Source organism: Manacus vitellinus, unplaced genomic scaffold, assembly GCF_001715985.3.
Source record: "Manacus vitellinus isolate BGI_N305 unplaced genomic scaffold, ASM171598v3 scaffold_8_pilon, whole genome shotgun sequence".
In the NCBI taxonomy this organism is placed as follows: Eukaryota; Metazoa; Chordata; class Aves; order Passeriformes; family Pipridae; genus Manacus; species Manacus vitellinus.
Genome location: NW_021940864.1, coordinates 13,565,192 through 13,580,231, shown reverse-complemented (window position 1 = coordinate 13,580,231; position 15,040 = coordinate 13,565,192). Strand labels below are relative to the sequence as shown.

Below are 15,040 nucleotides of genomic sequence, written 5' to 3'. Positions count from 1 at the left end.
TTGGTTTTAATTTATACACTGTCTAAGAATTTACTTGCAAAGCTATTATGATCCAGCTCATCATAGGAACTCAGGTAACTATTTTAAATTGTAAAATGTTAAAAAGTATACTTTTTAGAAGGAAGTCATAATCTCAATTGCAAAAGTTAACTAGATTGTTTGAGGGGGGTAGTTTTGTGTTTGTTTGGGATTTTTAATTGTTACACATGTGCATTAATATTTTAGCAACTAATTACATTATCTTGCCAAGTAATAAAAATAGTTCTAGCCTTATTTACAACCATAAGATGAAGATAGCTGCTACAGGCAGACTTTCCCTTCCAGTTAGTAACAGCAGTATTCTGCACAACACCCACACTTGACATGTGTGCACTGTTAACTACACATGGGGAAAGATACTCAAGTGCAAGTCAGTGCCCCTCTGTGCTCTGCAGACTCAGTATCCTTGTCTCTAGCTCCTAATTTTTCATAGGAAGATCTGCTCTTGCTTCCTCCTGGTTTAAACAGGGTCATTATTAGCTACATTTCAATCTCACTAGGCAATGTCATCATCGATATGTACTATATGTTTCCTTCTTATCTTTGTTTCTTGTTAAATTGTGAGACCTGTAGCAACATTACCATGCGTGGAGACATTCTGAAGAGTTTGATGCTGAGTAACTGAACAACTTCCTTCCCTTTTATCCTCCCCAGGCACTAGAGCATTCAGTTCAGAAGGCTACAAGATCACCACATATACACCTGAAACTGAGTAAGACCAGCAAGGAAGTCATGTTTCCATCACCTCAGAAATGAGGCCCACTAAATTCATCCACTTCAAGGATGGCAAGATAACTTGTTGGGAAAGTGCAAACAGGACTTGCATCCTTCACCAAGCAGGAGATCATCCTCTCAAACTGCTCTGGGCCAATATCACTTGGGATGGAAAGAAGAAAAGGTGCTGACTGGCAAATGACATCACAAGATCACACTAAAATTTAATCCAGTCTATATAAAACATCATTGTTCAGATTTGCACTTATATATCAACATAAGAAAAATTTACAAAGCAGATTGGAGTGTAGTGTTCACATCTCCTATTAAAGAAGCCAAATTAAATGCCAATCCAACTACCAGGGATCTTAATGGCAAAAAAAGTCAAAGCTGTTAATGGTATATTCTTTTATGAGTAAAATGCATATTTAGGTCAGCTAACTCATTTTACTAAATTAAAATGGATGATGAACAAACATTTTGTGAAAGGAACCAATAGACAAAAGGCTGCTGTACTGCATGTTAGGACTTTCAGCAAGCTTGCATGGCTATTGAAAAGTAAATTTGGACTTGGATGCATCATAAATGTAACCATGGTACATGACATTTCTAAAAAGTAATCACTGAACAAACTTTTAGGTTTTTTTCTTAAAATACCAATCAATTTGTAAAACCTAGACTGTTCTTTTTAAATAAACCACTTAAACCAGTAACTTTTCCCCAAAAAGCAAGAAAAGTTCTGGCTAAATATAAAAAAAAGTAGCAGGCAGATAGAGGTGCAGAGTTTCCTGAAGGACTAAAGAAGCTGAAAAGAGGAAAATTTTATCTAGCTTGTTTTGGGGTACTGTTGCACAGTTTCTTGAAAGCAAAATGAAAAATGTATACTCTGTCACTTTCAAACTACAAAAAGGAACAAATTCTAGTAAAATTAAGAAGCTAGAGATTTCTTCTCCATTTGTACTCTAACAGAATAGTGGTCCCTTCCACCCACCCGAGTTTTCTAACTGAAGAGAATAATTCAAATATAGGTAGTTAAGAGAAGATGACAATGGGAAAGACACAATAATAATTGTGGTGAGACTGTATTTACAATCTCAAGGTGCACAACTGATAATTCTGAGGTATTTCAAGTAGCAGTTGACATCTCCTCAACACCATTCACTGTAATGACTACCTGACTGAGGGCCTTGTAGCCATCTCAGAAGAAAAAAATATTACGAAGGATTTAGTGGAAAATGAATGGTACTTTCACAGATCACTTTGCATAAACTGTACAGGAAATAAAGTGTACAAGCATTGATGTTTTTTATCAGTTCTTCAGTTTTCCACAGTTTTTAAACAAATTTAAACATAATTGATAGCAACACCAGTTATTACTCATTTATACTAAGAGCCACCTAATAACCAGGTTTAAAGGTACCGTAAACCATATTTCAACACACTATTTAAAATTCAACTCAGTAGGAAATCTAAGCCATTTCAGAAATCAGAACTGACGTAAACTAAAATCACTTTACATTTTCCTTGGATCAGTGCATATGGGATATGAAAAGACAGTTAAATGCTAAAAAAAAAAATTGTCAATATTAGTCTCATTATCTATTATATTCAGTGTACCAAGGTCTTCCACACATAGAGAAGACAACAGGAAGTGTGTTTGCTCCCTCTTGTACTAGATTTCTGGACAGTAGATATAGTTAATTAAGTAATGAATTTGCTGACCATAATTTCTTACAATAATGAACTATAATTTAGAAAAACCCTGCACTTTTGCCTCAGAGGTTTGACTGAGAAAACAGTAGTCAATTAGATGTTTAAAAAGCCTTCAGAATAGGGTGTCATTTTTCTGTCTTTTTGAGGATGAACTTCGATATCAAATCCATCCAAAGCAAGGTAAAAATTACCAGTATGCTACCATACATATCCTGTGTTTATAATACTTTATTGACAGTGATGTACATTTCTGCCTTAAGTATGACACTACTTTGATGATCACATTAACAAAGAGATATAGCAATCAAAATGAGAACTTACCCCCTCATTCTCCCTGTGTGGATTCAGCCTACTATACACAGCTTCAATAATATTACGCCTAAAAAGAGAAGTTTAAAGAAAGTTAAGCACAACAAAGGATTTCAAAACAACGAGAAAAGTTTGAGCATGGCAGACATTTTAAAGTGTTGAAGATATTTTTCTTTTAACCTGCCTTTTAAAAAGATGAAGCCCACTCTCAGTGTCTTTACTCACTTTCAATATGATATTTTAGGATCTAGCAATTGGTCAGGATTTGCAAAGACTAAGCAAAGTAAAACATTTGTTTGTCTTACCCTCCCCATGGTCTATCTCTTTATGTCTTTAGAGCTGCATACTCAGATTTTGCCAAGAGTAACATTTAAATCTATATTTTGCTAATTTTAACAAAATTCTTCAAGATTGCTGGGTTTCATGCCTTATTTCTGATGTGGAACTTGAAGACAGTTCTGTTTTTCCACATTTTTATTACATATTTTGAAGTGTGGTGCCCAGAATATACAGCCTCTGAGATGTGTTGTCTAGTGTCTATTCACACTGTAGAAATTAGAACCCAAAAGCCACTAACTAGACTAATTCTGGCAGTGCCATTTATGGCCAGACCTTCACAGGCAGGCAAAATAAGCACAAAAAGCTTCACAGAAAATAAAACCCAAGGTAAAAACAGACTTCTGAGAAAAAGATTATGTACCTACATCTTCAAATCAAAGTTAAATCTGGGATACATTCAAACAACTATAATAAATAAGATCAAAGTTACTGACAGTTTCAACAAAAAAGAATGGCTACATGAACTAAGACTCCTAAGTCTGGAAGTGGTCAAGATCTAGAAAAACTGTCGTACAGAATGCAAGTAAGCACCAACTGTTGAACCCTCCAAACAAAGAGCACAAGGGTATCAGATGAAGACAGCAGCAAATGTCTCAACTACATAGCGATGGCTCTTCATGCGACAGAACTTTCCAGCCTAGAATAATGAGGATGCTACAAATTTGATGAGGCTTCTTCTGAACATATTTAACATATTTAAGAAATCTAGATAGGTTGCTTGGCTGAGCTAGTATGGGATCCATCAGCCTTGATGGAAGATCTTCCTAGAGAAAAGAAACTGAATCTTTTCACAGGTGATACAGGAAATGGTTCTCTCCACTTAGTTCCACATTTAGTGGTGGAGGAATGGCACAATTCTGACCAAATGTCTGTACTACAGATATTTAGCACCTCACACCAATGTAACTGAAAACACCCGGACAGTCCAAGCAAGGCTGCCACAGAAGCAGCAGATAGCCAGAGGGTTTAAATCAGACTTGAAACTCAGCTCCTTGGGACTTATTCAGTCTTTTTAAATAACTTTTCTTTCCTTGAACAGTGTATTTCTCCATGCTTTCCTTTGATGGTAAAACTCAGGAGGCAAGATGTTGAGTGGTACTAACACCCAGGTGCCAGGGCTGCTCGGGACTTTTGTTTACTTCAGCAACAAATGATCATTCTTGAGGCAGCACTTGAAGTTATAAGAAGATCAGAGCCAAGTCAGAAGCCAGTCTTTGGAGAGTAAGATTTTAAAGGATAAAACAGCACCATCGGGTGACCACAGCAGAGCTGACACTTGCAGACCTCTTGTCTCAAAGAATGAGCCAGTAGGGGCTTCTATACAAGAAGTATATAACACCAACAGAAGTGGGGCTACTTTAGAGGTTCCTAAGGTTTGCAAATATATTCCTGGTCACAGTAACATTGCACTGCATTTCTTCAGCTCCGACACACATCGGGAGTAACTATAACTGGTGCTAAAACCACAGATGTCAGCCACAGACAAGCTCTTTCTGCAACCTGTTTGAGCCAGGTCTTAGAGTGCAAATGGAAGGACAAAGTGTGAGTTCTTCGTGACCTGGTAACATCATAGGATAAAAACCTCAAGACAAAAAACATTCTCTCGTTAGGACAAAAATTTTAAGTTACACAGTATGTAAGTTTGCGTTGTGTAACTGTTTTTTTTTCAAGACTTCCATTTAGGAGCTCAATCTTGCAAGTAAAGTCAACTTAAATATGTCATTGGCTGTCTTGGTCCTAAGTTTGGAGGCCAAGAACAAGTTACTTAATACTGTATGATATTCTCTTGCAAGAAACTGTAAATACACTCCCTGAAGGCAAGGGACTTTAAATATAAAATGGAGAGAAAGGCATCAAAAGGCAAATTCTCAATCAAGCCCATGAAAAAATGTAATCTGGATGATAACAAATTAAAATAGACTTTATATGCAAAGGTTCTGGAATAATGAAGCAGTACATGATGCAGTTATTAACGAGCAAAACAACAAAACACAGTAGTTGGGAGGCACCAATAAGGAGAGGCACACACATCTTCTCTGAATGCCTGGAATGCACACAAGTGGAGAAAGAGGCCCACAACATATAGATACTTTCAAGGCCAGAAAGATATAGTCGTGGCAAACAGTGCTTATTAATAAGTGCATGCAATGAAAATAGATGTATACACAAATGCTCAAAAGATAGGACTTCATGTTTTGTAAAATCCAAATATTCCAGAAACAACATGATCTACACCAGGGAACAATAATGAGTCCTACTCTCTGGGGAATTCTAGATTAACAATTGTATATGCAATTCTAAATTATTTTCATTAAAATCCTTACATTATAAATTTCTAGAACACCACCATTAGCCTCTCCAGAAAACCAATGTAATTTCTGAATATTTATTTCAATTAACTTGTAAAATGCATATACTAGTTCAATATTCTTGGTTATATAACATTCAGTTTCAGACTAAACAAAGAAAAACAATTTTCTTATGAGTATGTTTGTTGAGCAAGTAAGTACTGTCCCAAACTTATAATGGACACTAGATGGTTGGGAGAACATGACATGAGGAAAACTCATCTGGTATTTTGATTTTCCCATTAAGTTATTGATAGTTTTTAACAAATGTAAAGAAGCAAAAAGCCAAGAATACATTTATTTTTATTTTTTAAAATGGAGATACGGAAATAGTTAACTTGTAGGTTATGTACCAGAATATGAACAATGTGTTTCCTCTTATCATTCTGGAATGGGAATAGCGATACAAATGTTTATATACTGCAAAAGGTAAACTAGCTTCAAATATAAAAAAACTTGATTTGAGTATAGCTATTAGAATAAGAAAGCTTTCAAATATTTAAACAAAAGAGTTTCAGTGAATTTAACAGTTCAAGATCTTCTAGTACTGTACTCACTTGCCAGCTAAACCACCTCCTGGTGGTAAATTAGGGATATTCTCCGCAGTTAAAATACGAATAACATGAGCAAGATCAGGCATTCCTTCTTCACCCGATTTTTCCATAATTTCTAGTTTAAAAACAGAAGAGGTCCTGAATTAATACCACCCATTGGTTAAGACACTGAAACGTAAGATATTACCACTTTTTAATAGAGACATTATGAAAAAGTTACATGTAAACAGGAAAACATTCTTCACATTTTAGGTTAACAGTCTTTGCACGGTGTAACAGAGCAATTCAAATCCATAGTCTGTCTTTCCGGTATGCTTCAAGCCTTCCTCTCTCAGAGAAGCTCAGAAGCAGACTGTGAACTGAATAAAATACCCTGAACATAGACAGCCTGTTCTCTTTGGAAAAGACAGCAGCTGGGAGTCTGTTTCAGTTACCTACCCATTGCAGTGCAACACATAATCAGAAGTTACGTGCCATAACGCCAATGCTTCCAAGGGATTCTGTCATGCTTTGGTGTGAGTAACACCTTGTATTCTCAAAGGCCTGAATCTCCAGTGCATAAACACTATGCCCATCATGCAAGCAAGGGGATATATAAGGGATATAAAATGTTATCACTTAAGTGGCCAAAACAGAACACAGAAGGGATGAGGAATTATTAAAAATATGGTATTCATTTTCAAAGCAGAAGTATGACACAAGTCAAGTCCAGCGCTAGTAAGTCCTTCTACCTTGGAAAAGAACTGCCTAAGCCAAAGCAAATCTTCCCACGTTCTTTTTCACCAAAAAAGGTTCACCAAGTTATCTGCAAATTGTAGTTGTATGCATGAATCATGTATTTTTAAGAGAGGATTTTTTTTTCTGAAAATCAACTAAGTTAAGGAACAGAGTGCCATTTCCTGTAGACACTGTCCTAGATAAAAACTCTTTCTTTGAGCCAAAACCCAAAAAGACTAAGAATGAATCCTCTCAAACATCATCCTAAAAATAATTTAGTCAGTCTGTATCTTGGCTACTATACAAAGATAAACAAATCCCTTAAATTTCTTACAGTTGATTATATTTTGGGTAACTGATCTGGAGCCTGCAACTTAAGCCAGAAGCAGCTACAATTTGAGTTTCTTAAGTTAGTAGAAAAGCACATCACCTACCTACATTATAGCCTTCATCCCAAGTTTCCTGGTATTTAAACCTCTCTTATGTCTATCACTTATCTAGAAAGCAAGTTATATACAGGCTTCTCTTAGGACTACTAAAATCAACAAAGTGCTTGGCAAGGTACTCACTCTGTATCAGGGAAACCTGTAGGAAAGCCCCCAATAGCAATCACTTGTAGAATGGTTATAATACCCTGTAACAAATAAGGCACTGTGCTTCTAAGTCCCAATTTTAAGCCAGCACCATACAATCTTTGCAATGAATAAGACAGGTACACTACTACTAGAAGTGATTAAGCACTGTTTTGTGAAACTTGATGTATATTATCATCCATCCATAAAGGATGAATCATGGCTACCAAAGGAAATGACAGCTGAATAACTATGCCCGAATCTTAGGATTTTGATGACTTCTTCCAGTCACATTCACACAAATTAGCCACAACTCCTCTTATAAACTGCATCCTTTTGTACAGTTCTACCTAGTTAGAAATAATTGTACTGCTATAACATAATTTTGCTGAGACCCATTTGACAGGAAATATACCTTTTGCATACACTACTTTTTATACACTACTTTTTACATCAAGAGAACAAGAGGAAAAGCAGACAAATAGCAAGAATTAATAAGAAAGGCTACAGAAGTAAGCAATTACTAAATATTAATGGAAGCATAAGTTTTTATATCTTCTTAAAAAGGAAGGAAAGCAATCATAGCTAAGGACTGCTGTTTCTTGGTACTGGAAATTTGTACTTTATATTGTATAACAACTTCTCAGGGAGTGCTGAACTGGACCATGAGCATCTTCTCTCCATTTCTAGAAGGTGGGTGCCAAATCAAAAATTCTGACTGAACTGAACATCATCTTTTTCTTTTCCTGATATTAGAGTAAATAATTTCATCCAGAATCTGTCCCCTCTCTTAAAAAAAAAGAAAAAAAGCAAAAAGCTTCCTAATAGAAAATCGAGAACAAAGCAAATGACCAAGCATAACCTTTATTTCATTACACATCAGTTAGCAGATAGGCACTGTGGATTTGCTTGACAAAGGCCACTAGAGAAAGAAACCACATGTTTTCAGAAACAGATTTATGGGCATTTGCAAGGTTTTCACCTTCATCTCTATGATGTTAAGAATAATCCTGCAATTAACTTTGCATTGCTAATATAATTCCAACACTCAAAGAATAATTTCCTGATATTATTATATATGTAAATCCATGAAAGTCCAGTACTTTAGTCCTAAAATACTTCTCACTGAAAGCCTTAAACACTTAACTCACAGATGGGCATTTTGAAAATTCAGCTAACATTGTATTTCCATTTTATATAACGCAAGTCCCCAACCAGACAGCATAACAAGTTCTCTATGTTGCAGCACCTCCTATCACACCCAGCTATTATGACAAATCAGTTTTATATACAGTATATATTCCACACATGTAAAATGCGTCATCCAACTCACTCTATTAACTGAGTATTTACTAATAAGACTGTTTAAGCCTACATTGATCACATGTCCCTATTTATGATTTGTGGGGTTAGTGTTTATTGGGTTTTGTGGGGTTCTGTTTGTTTGTTATTAACTGCAACTCTGATATACTCTTTCAAATAAACTGAAATATAACAGAGAACTGAACTGACTTTTGTGCCTAGTTTTCTCTTTATGTGACCAAACTTTGGATCTCTGAAAAACAGAGAAAAACAGAGAATGTAGCATTTGCAATTGGCAGTAAGAAAAGACTGACCCAGCATAACTTCACTACTGTTCAACACACCTGTATTACTAGTGGAAGGTGCCCTACCCATGACAGAGAGGTTGGAACTACATGATCTTTAAGGTTCCTTCCAACCCAAACTATTCTATGGCTCTATGATTCTACTTTGGAGTTTGACCAATTAAATGACTCAAACCAGAAGCAGGGCTGTGCTCACAGTCATAAATGACTCAAGCACAAGCTACTGACTACAACCTCATTAAGTATTTCAGTATACTCTAGAACTGGCAGCTTTGGAATGTAGTTATCCACCTCCTGTCAACCTCAAGACCCAAACTAGCAAAAGAGCATTGGTATATAGTTCTTCCAATAGAAATCTCTTCCACTAGTAAACTCTGACTTGCTGAATATGCTTTTTAATAAATCTGTTACAGTAAAAGATCTCTTCTAGTATTGAAACAATAATTCTCTTTTAATAATTCCAGAAAGATCTCATGGAACTACTAACTCAACTCATTATACAAATATACAGAACCTCAGTATGCTACTTAGGAATGGACAAATACAAAGTAAAAATGCTACATGTGCAAGTATTAAATTGCTTTTCAACTGATATTTTTTTTCCACTTCTTTAAATCAAACAAAAGTATGTCTCAAACACAGCTTTCTTCTCCGAGCCAGAGCTTAAAATGCCCAAGTACAGTAGTGAAAAAAAAACAGTTGCCTAAAAGGTTTGATGGGTTAGTCCAGTCAACTTAAAATTTAAGGTCCACAAAAGAACAGAAACAATAGTCCATGCTGAATAGTGTACCTTCATTAAGGACAAACACCAGTGATCAAACTAAAATTGCTTCAGGAAGTCTCAAAGGATTTTATATTAAGTTCTAATATTGCCCTGATTTATATTAGTCACTTAATGAAAGACAAGAGTATCCAAGAGAACTCATAGCTTCTATTTTTGACATCTATCTTTGCAGCTGAGTAGTTCTAAGACAAGCTTATTTATTCAGAATATTTTTACTACAGGTATAAATAAAATTGTTATTGGCAATCAACCAAGTGAATATAACGTGTGGGCTGTTAACTTTTTAACAGATTAAAGAAAAATGTCTTTCTTGTTAACTTACTGTGTTCAAAGGGCATTATTTCCTTTTTGAAAGGAACAGTCATCGTCTAGAAAGGCATTTTAAACAAATCCATATTATCAACATCATAACATATCTACCAAGCTTTACATTTTTAGAATTAAGTTAGTTTAAACCCTTGAGGCACAGTTCTTTCATGCACTGTTTTCTAGACCATAATTAGTCTAAAGATGAATGCAAAACTGAGTAAGGTAGAAGTCCTCTCCTGATCAAAACAAGTTCCCATCTTCCAAAACTTTTCTTTACTACTCCAACACTTAAAATGATACTCTTCTCCCATTTTTTATTTTGGTTTTTAAATTAAAAAAATCCAACATATTTCTAAACAATTTTCCTCATGCTGCTTAGTGGTTTGAAACATTTTGCTAAAACTTCTCTCTATAATTTCTGAACTACTAATACTCAAGGCACAAGTGTGTAAGGTAAAAACTTCAGTCCAACAACCTTTTTCTTTTTAAATAAGAAGACTGTATCAAAATTACAATTTCATAGAATTTATTAATAATAGAATTTGTTAATAATCCGATAAATATTTCAAGTTCTTCTGAAGTCTGCTTCCTTTACTTTCTCTGGTTGTTGACAGAATTTCCTCAAATATGCTAACTATCATTCCTTGCTAAATACTTGACATTTAAAGGTCTTGCACTCTGTCCAATTAGTAGAACACTGAATGACACAGAGAACTCGTGCAGGAGAAAAAAAAATTAAAAAAAAAAAAATCAAGAAGAGCTGAAGCAACAGAAGTTCAAGCTTTGAAGCAACTAATTTCTCTGAAGCACTTAAGCTAAACAATCATTTTGAGTTATATTTGGAATGACTACATATCAGTTTAGACTACACACTCTCCACTGTTGTGGGGTTTTTATTGGCGCACGTAGTATTTAGTTAAATATGACAATGGAGCTAAAATTTTCAGTTAATCCACTCACTGATCACAAGTTATTTGACAGCTTTCCATTAACCTTAACATTCACTTATGAAAGCAATAAAACATACTGCAATTCCATTTATTTTTCACCTATTTGCCAACAGAGACGAGCCACCAAGAAGCTGGGAATAGTAACCTGTAACCACTGTGCACACCTGACTGCTGTCAGAGAAGGTAACTGCTCCTGGCTCTCTCCCAGAGCCCATTAACAGCTCCTGTACTCTACTCTGACACAGAAGGTAACAAGTATTTATCTTAACTAGTGTCATCTAGGAAGCCTGGGATGTAAGCCAAGTTCCAAGAAACATGCCTAGAGTTAGCATTTGAAGTGACCATTAGTGCTCTCTAATCTCAACAGAAATTACAAATAAGCAAACCATTTCAATTTACATCCCATTTAAACAAGAGGAAAAGACACCACACACAACAGCTGTGAGCTTGGAGATTAACTTGTATCTGAAGGCCTTCTTACATATATATCTAAATTTAGGTTTGCTACATCAACTATCTAGATTACTGGGACATTGACACAAAAACCCAGTACAGACTTTTCATTTTGTCAAAAACTTTCACAGGAAAGGGAAGAAATAGTACAAGTACTCCTTTAATATTTTATAAGGAGGACATTAGCAAGATCACCGTTTACTGAGCTGATATAACACTTTGCAAGTTTGGTAGTTGCGTTTTGACCTGTAAAGACAGCAGTAAAAAACCTGAAACTCACATTAAGAAAATGCTTGCAGAATACCAGGATAAACTAAGCACAAGGCCTAAAACACTTTTCCTGACAGACAAAAATTCAGAGTTGTAACCAGGTCTGAATTTGACTCAACGTAAGGCAGGAAAATGGCTTTCAAAGTTTTTGTTTTCATGCTGAAGATAGTTATGACACTATTGTGCTCACTATCACAATCAAATTGTTATTTGTTCACTATCTAGTGAACAAAATGGATTTCTTACCTTCAACCCGTGATTCCAAGTACTTATCCAACTCGGCATCTTTTTTCACTGCCTCATCTGAGACCTTAGGAGCATTTGAAAAACAAACTAATACGATACTCATGTTATCACGACTCCCCTACACGACAAAGAAAAAAAAAGAGAAGTTAGTACCTTTAATCTTATTTTTCATTTTTCTACTCTAATCACATTTTTACTTGTTCCAAATATAGCACTACATATAAACAGGGGAAAAAAAGAAGCCCTGCAAAAAAATTGTATTTTGATTAATAAGAATCTTTAAGTGTCCCAACGACGCTGCTCACTAAAATCCATTTTACTGATATTGATTGTATATTCTTAGTCTTAAAGTTAAGAATAATTAATGGACTTATTTACATGTCAGCCATTTAAAAATTCTATCAGTAAAGCAGGTCAGAAATTAGACAGCTGTGGAATGTTACCCTAAGCCTAATAGAAAAACAGCTCCTGTTGCAAAATGAAATGCAGAACACTCTCCTAGACTATTAGGACAGCTTAGCTCAAGCTACTGGTTTGTTTCAGTTGGAAGGCATTCATGTAAGCCATTACATTCATCACAAGTCTGTTTATCAGAATGCATCTGTCACAGCACCTTGAACCAAGTACAAAATATGAATTCGTTTAGTACAGCCGAGCTGACCCTACAGACTATGATGTGTACAGAAACATCTGTCAATGGCTCTTTTAGGTACTAATTTTAATGCCAGTTCTTCACTAGTAAACTCTGATACCACTTTCCTGATCATACTTCATTTTCAATATTATAATTCACAGCCAAATTTAAAAACACAGTTCTAATTCTCTTACAAGGAGATCAAGCAGACCTATAAACTACTAGTTTATAGTTACATACTAGTTTATAGCTTAACTTTTTTTTCTGTGTCACTGCACACTGTTTCTGTGTAAACCCAATCTACCAGATAGTTCCTATCATCTGTGACAACAAATCCTTCTCCTGAGGCAATTAAGTAGGAATGTGACATTAATTCCTTCAGAAATGCTCAGGAGTTAGTCTGCATTCCCCTTTGTACGAAGCATATGGGGACACCTATCAGTTACAATTATGTGGTACAATTCACATCCTGAAGACAGAAGACAACATTCTAATATTGTTACAAACTGCAGAGATCTTGGATAGGACTTTGGAAAATAAACATGCAGTCACTGCTCAGTTTTACTGGAGTGACCATCCTTTAGAGTGACCATACTTTAACAAGGTTGGTTGAGTACTTGGTCAGACAAGCCACAGCATTTAAACCAATCATACAGGTATGGTATATGCTGGAAACCAGTAATATTTCTGAAAAAAACCCCAAACCACCTACTTACCCTTTATAGTTACCATTCTGAATTTTAGTATTTTCCTCAAAATTACATGTTTGGTCTGTGGCCCAACAAAGGAACTCTATTTGCACTAGTAGGAGCTGCACTCTTCAGGAAATGCTGGAAACAGTATACCTGTTTAACATGTGTAGACCAACCCAGACTCGCTCCAAAAAACTCTAAATTTGAGGACTTCAAGCAAGCCCAGATGCAAAATAGTGCTTCTCCAACTCAGTTACAACGAGCTAAGGACACCACTTCAGACGACAGACAAACCCTACCTTGAGGAGGACATGGTGCCAACACTGGTTTTAGGTAAAAGATACAAACACAACCCAACTTTAAAGAACAAAAAACTCCACAAAATACTTTCCTCAGACTTGATTACTTTTATAAATACTGTATTTAGAATCAAAGTTTAGAGCTGGAACCATACGCAAACCTTTATTTTTGCAAATGCTATCACCTCTCCAAGCATAAAGGATGAGGTTGTATATTCTTCAGCAAGGATATATAGTCAAACTGGTACAGAACTTTGAGGAAAGGAAGATGGAGAAGTGGAACAGTAGGTCAGGAACTGCTGTTAACATCTGTACCCATCTAACCAGAAGATAATTTTAGAACAGCTGCTAGGAGAAAAGTTACATACCTTATGTAAACAAGTGTCCACTACCCAATTGCACACTTTTTCCAGGTCATCTGATACTTCAAGTCTAGACTTTACAAATTCACAGAGCTCTTCATTGCTCATTACATCCCAGATTCCATCACAAGCCAAGATGATAAACTCGTCTTCTTCTGCCCTTAAAATTTCACACACCTCAGGCTCTGGAGAAACAAGTTGTTCTGTAGGGCCTTTACCATCAACACATTTGTAGTCATAGTCCCCCAGAGCTCGAGAAACTGCCAATGAACCATTAACACGCTGAATCATTACACTGCCTCCTGCATTCTGGATTCGCTCTTTCTCCCTCGGGTTGCAAGGTTTGTGATCCTGTGTTGAAAAACAGACTTGTCCATTCCTATAGAGAACAGCACGTGAATCACCACAATTGATAAAGTATACATGCTCAGGTGAAATCATAACTCCCACTGCTGTTGAGCCACTTCTGTCCATCCCATTTCTGAGGTCTGAGAAATTGCGCATATACTCATCAATTTTCAAAAAGCCAGTTCTGATTCCACTCTTGACATTTTCCACTGAAGGTTCAAGAGCAGATCCAGGTTTTTCTGTCGCCCTAAAGTCTTCATTGTTAGTGATGTGTTCTAATAAGTGTGTGGAGCAATAATTTGCAACACGAGATCCCGCATGACCATCATAGACAGCAAAAAAGGACCAGTCCTCTAAGCCATGGGGAATACCTACAACAGCTGTGTGAGCATCTTCCATTTCCACTCTCCATCCCTGCATACTGCTGAGGCCGTAACGCAAGCCATTCCCTGCACCATGAGCATTATGTTTCTCAGTTTTTGGTTTATCCAAAAATGCACCCATGTTTATGCAATATTGAATCTGGAAAACAGAGAAGAAAAGTCTTATTTATAAAACCACCACTCCATATAAGCTTTGTTCTCCCTTTCCTGTGTTTCTTCTTTATAAAACAAGTGATAAAGCATGTACATGTGCAAAAGTCAACAACTGTGTTGGAGGAAAAATGAATTAATACATGACACAAATGAACTGTGAACTAACAACCCCCGTTTGCATTTTTAGTGTGAATTTTTTGTGTGAGGTGATGTCTTTTTCAAAGAACCACTTCATAAAATTTAAA

General features: G+C 35.9%; 1 protein-coding gene across 3 annotated transcripts in view; it reads right to left on the bottom strand.

Annotated features, from left to right (window-relative positions):
- PPM1B (protein phosphatase, Mg2+/Mn2+ dependent 1B) overlaps window positions 1-15,040 on the bottom strand; it is a 61,240-nt gene that overhangs the window by 6,960 nt on the left and 39,240 nt on the right. For all 3 annotated transcript variants that reach the window (XM_018085101.2, XM_018085103.2, XM_018085106.2), the window contains 4 exons: window positions 13,918-14,781; window positions 11,925-12,042; window positions 6,020-6,131; window positions 2,788-2,845 (listed from right to left, as the gene is read on the bottom strand). In XM_018085101.2, the coding sequence (XP_017940590.1) occupies window positions 2,788-2,845; window positions 6,020-6,131; window positions 11,925-12,042; window positions 13,918-14,763 (1,134 nt within the window). In that variant the 5' untranslated portion in view covers window positions 14,764-14,781. The remainder of the gene's footprint in view (window positions 1-2,787; window positions 2,846-6,019; window positions 6,132-11,924; window positions 12,043-13,917; window positions 14,782-15,040) is intronic.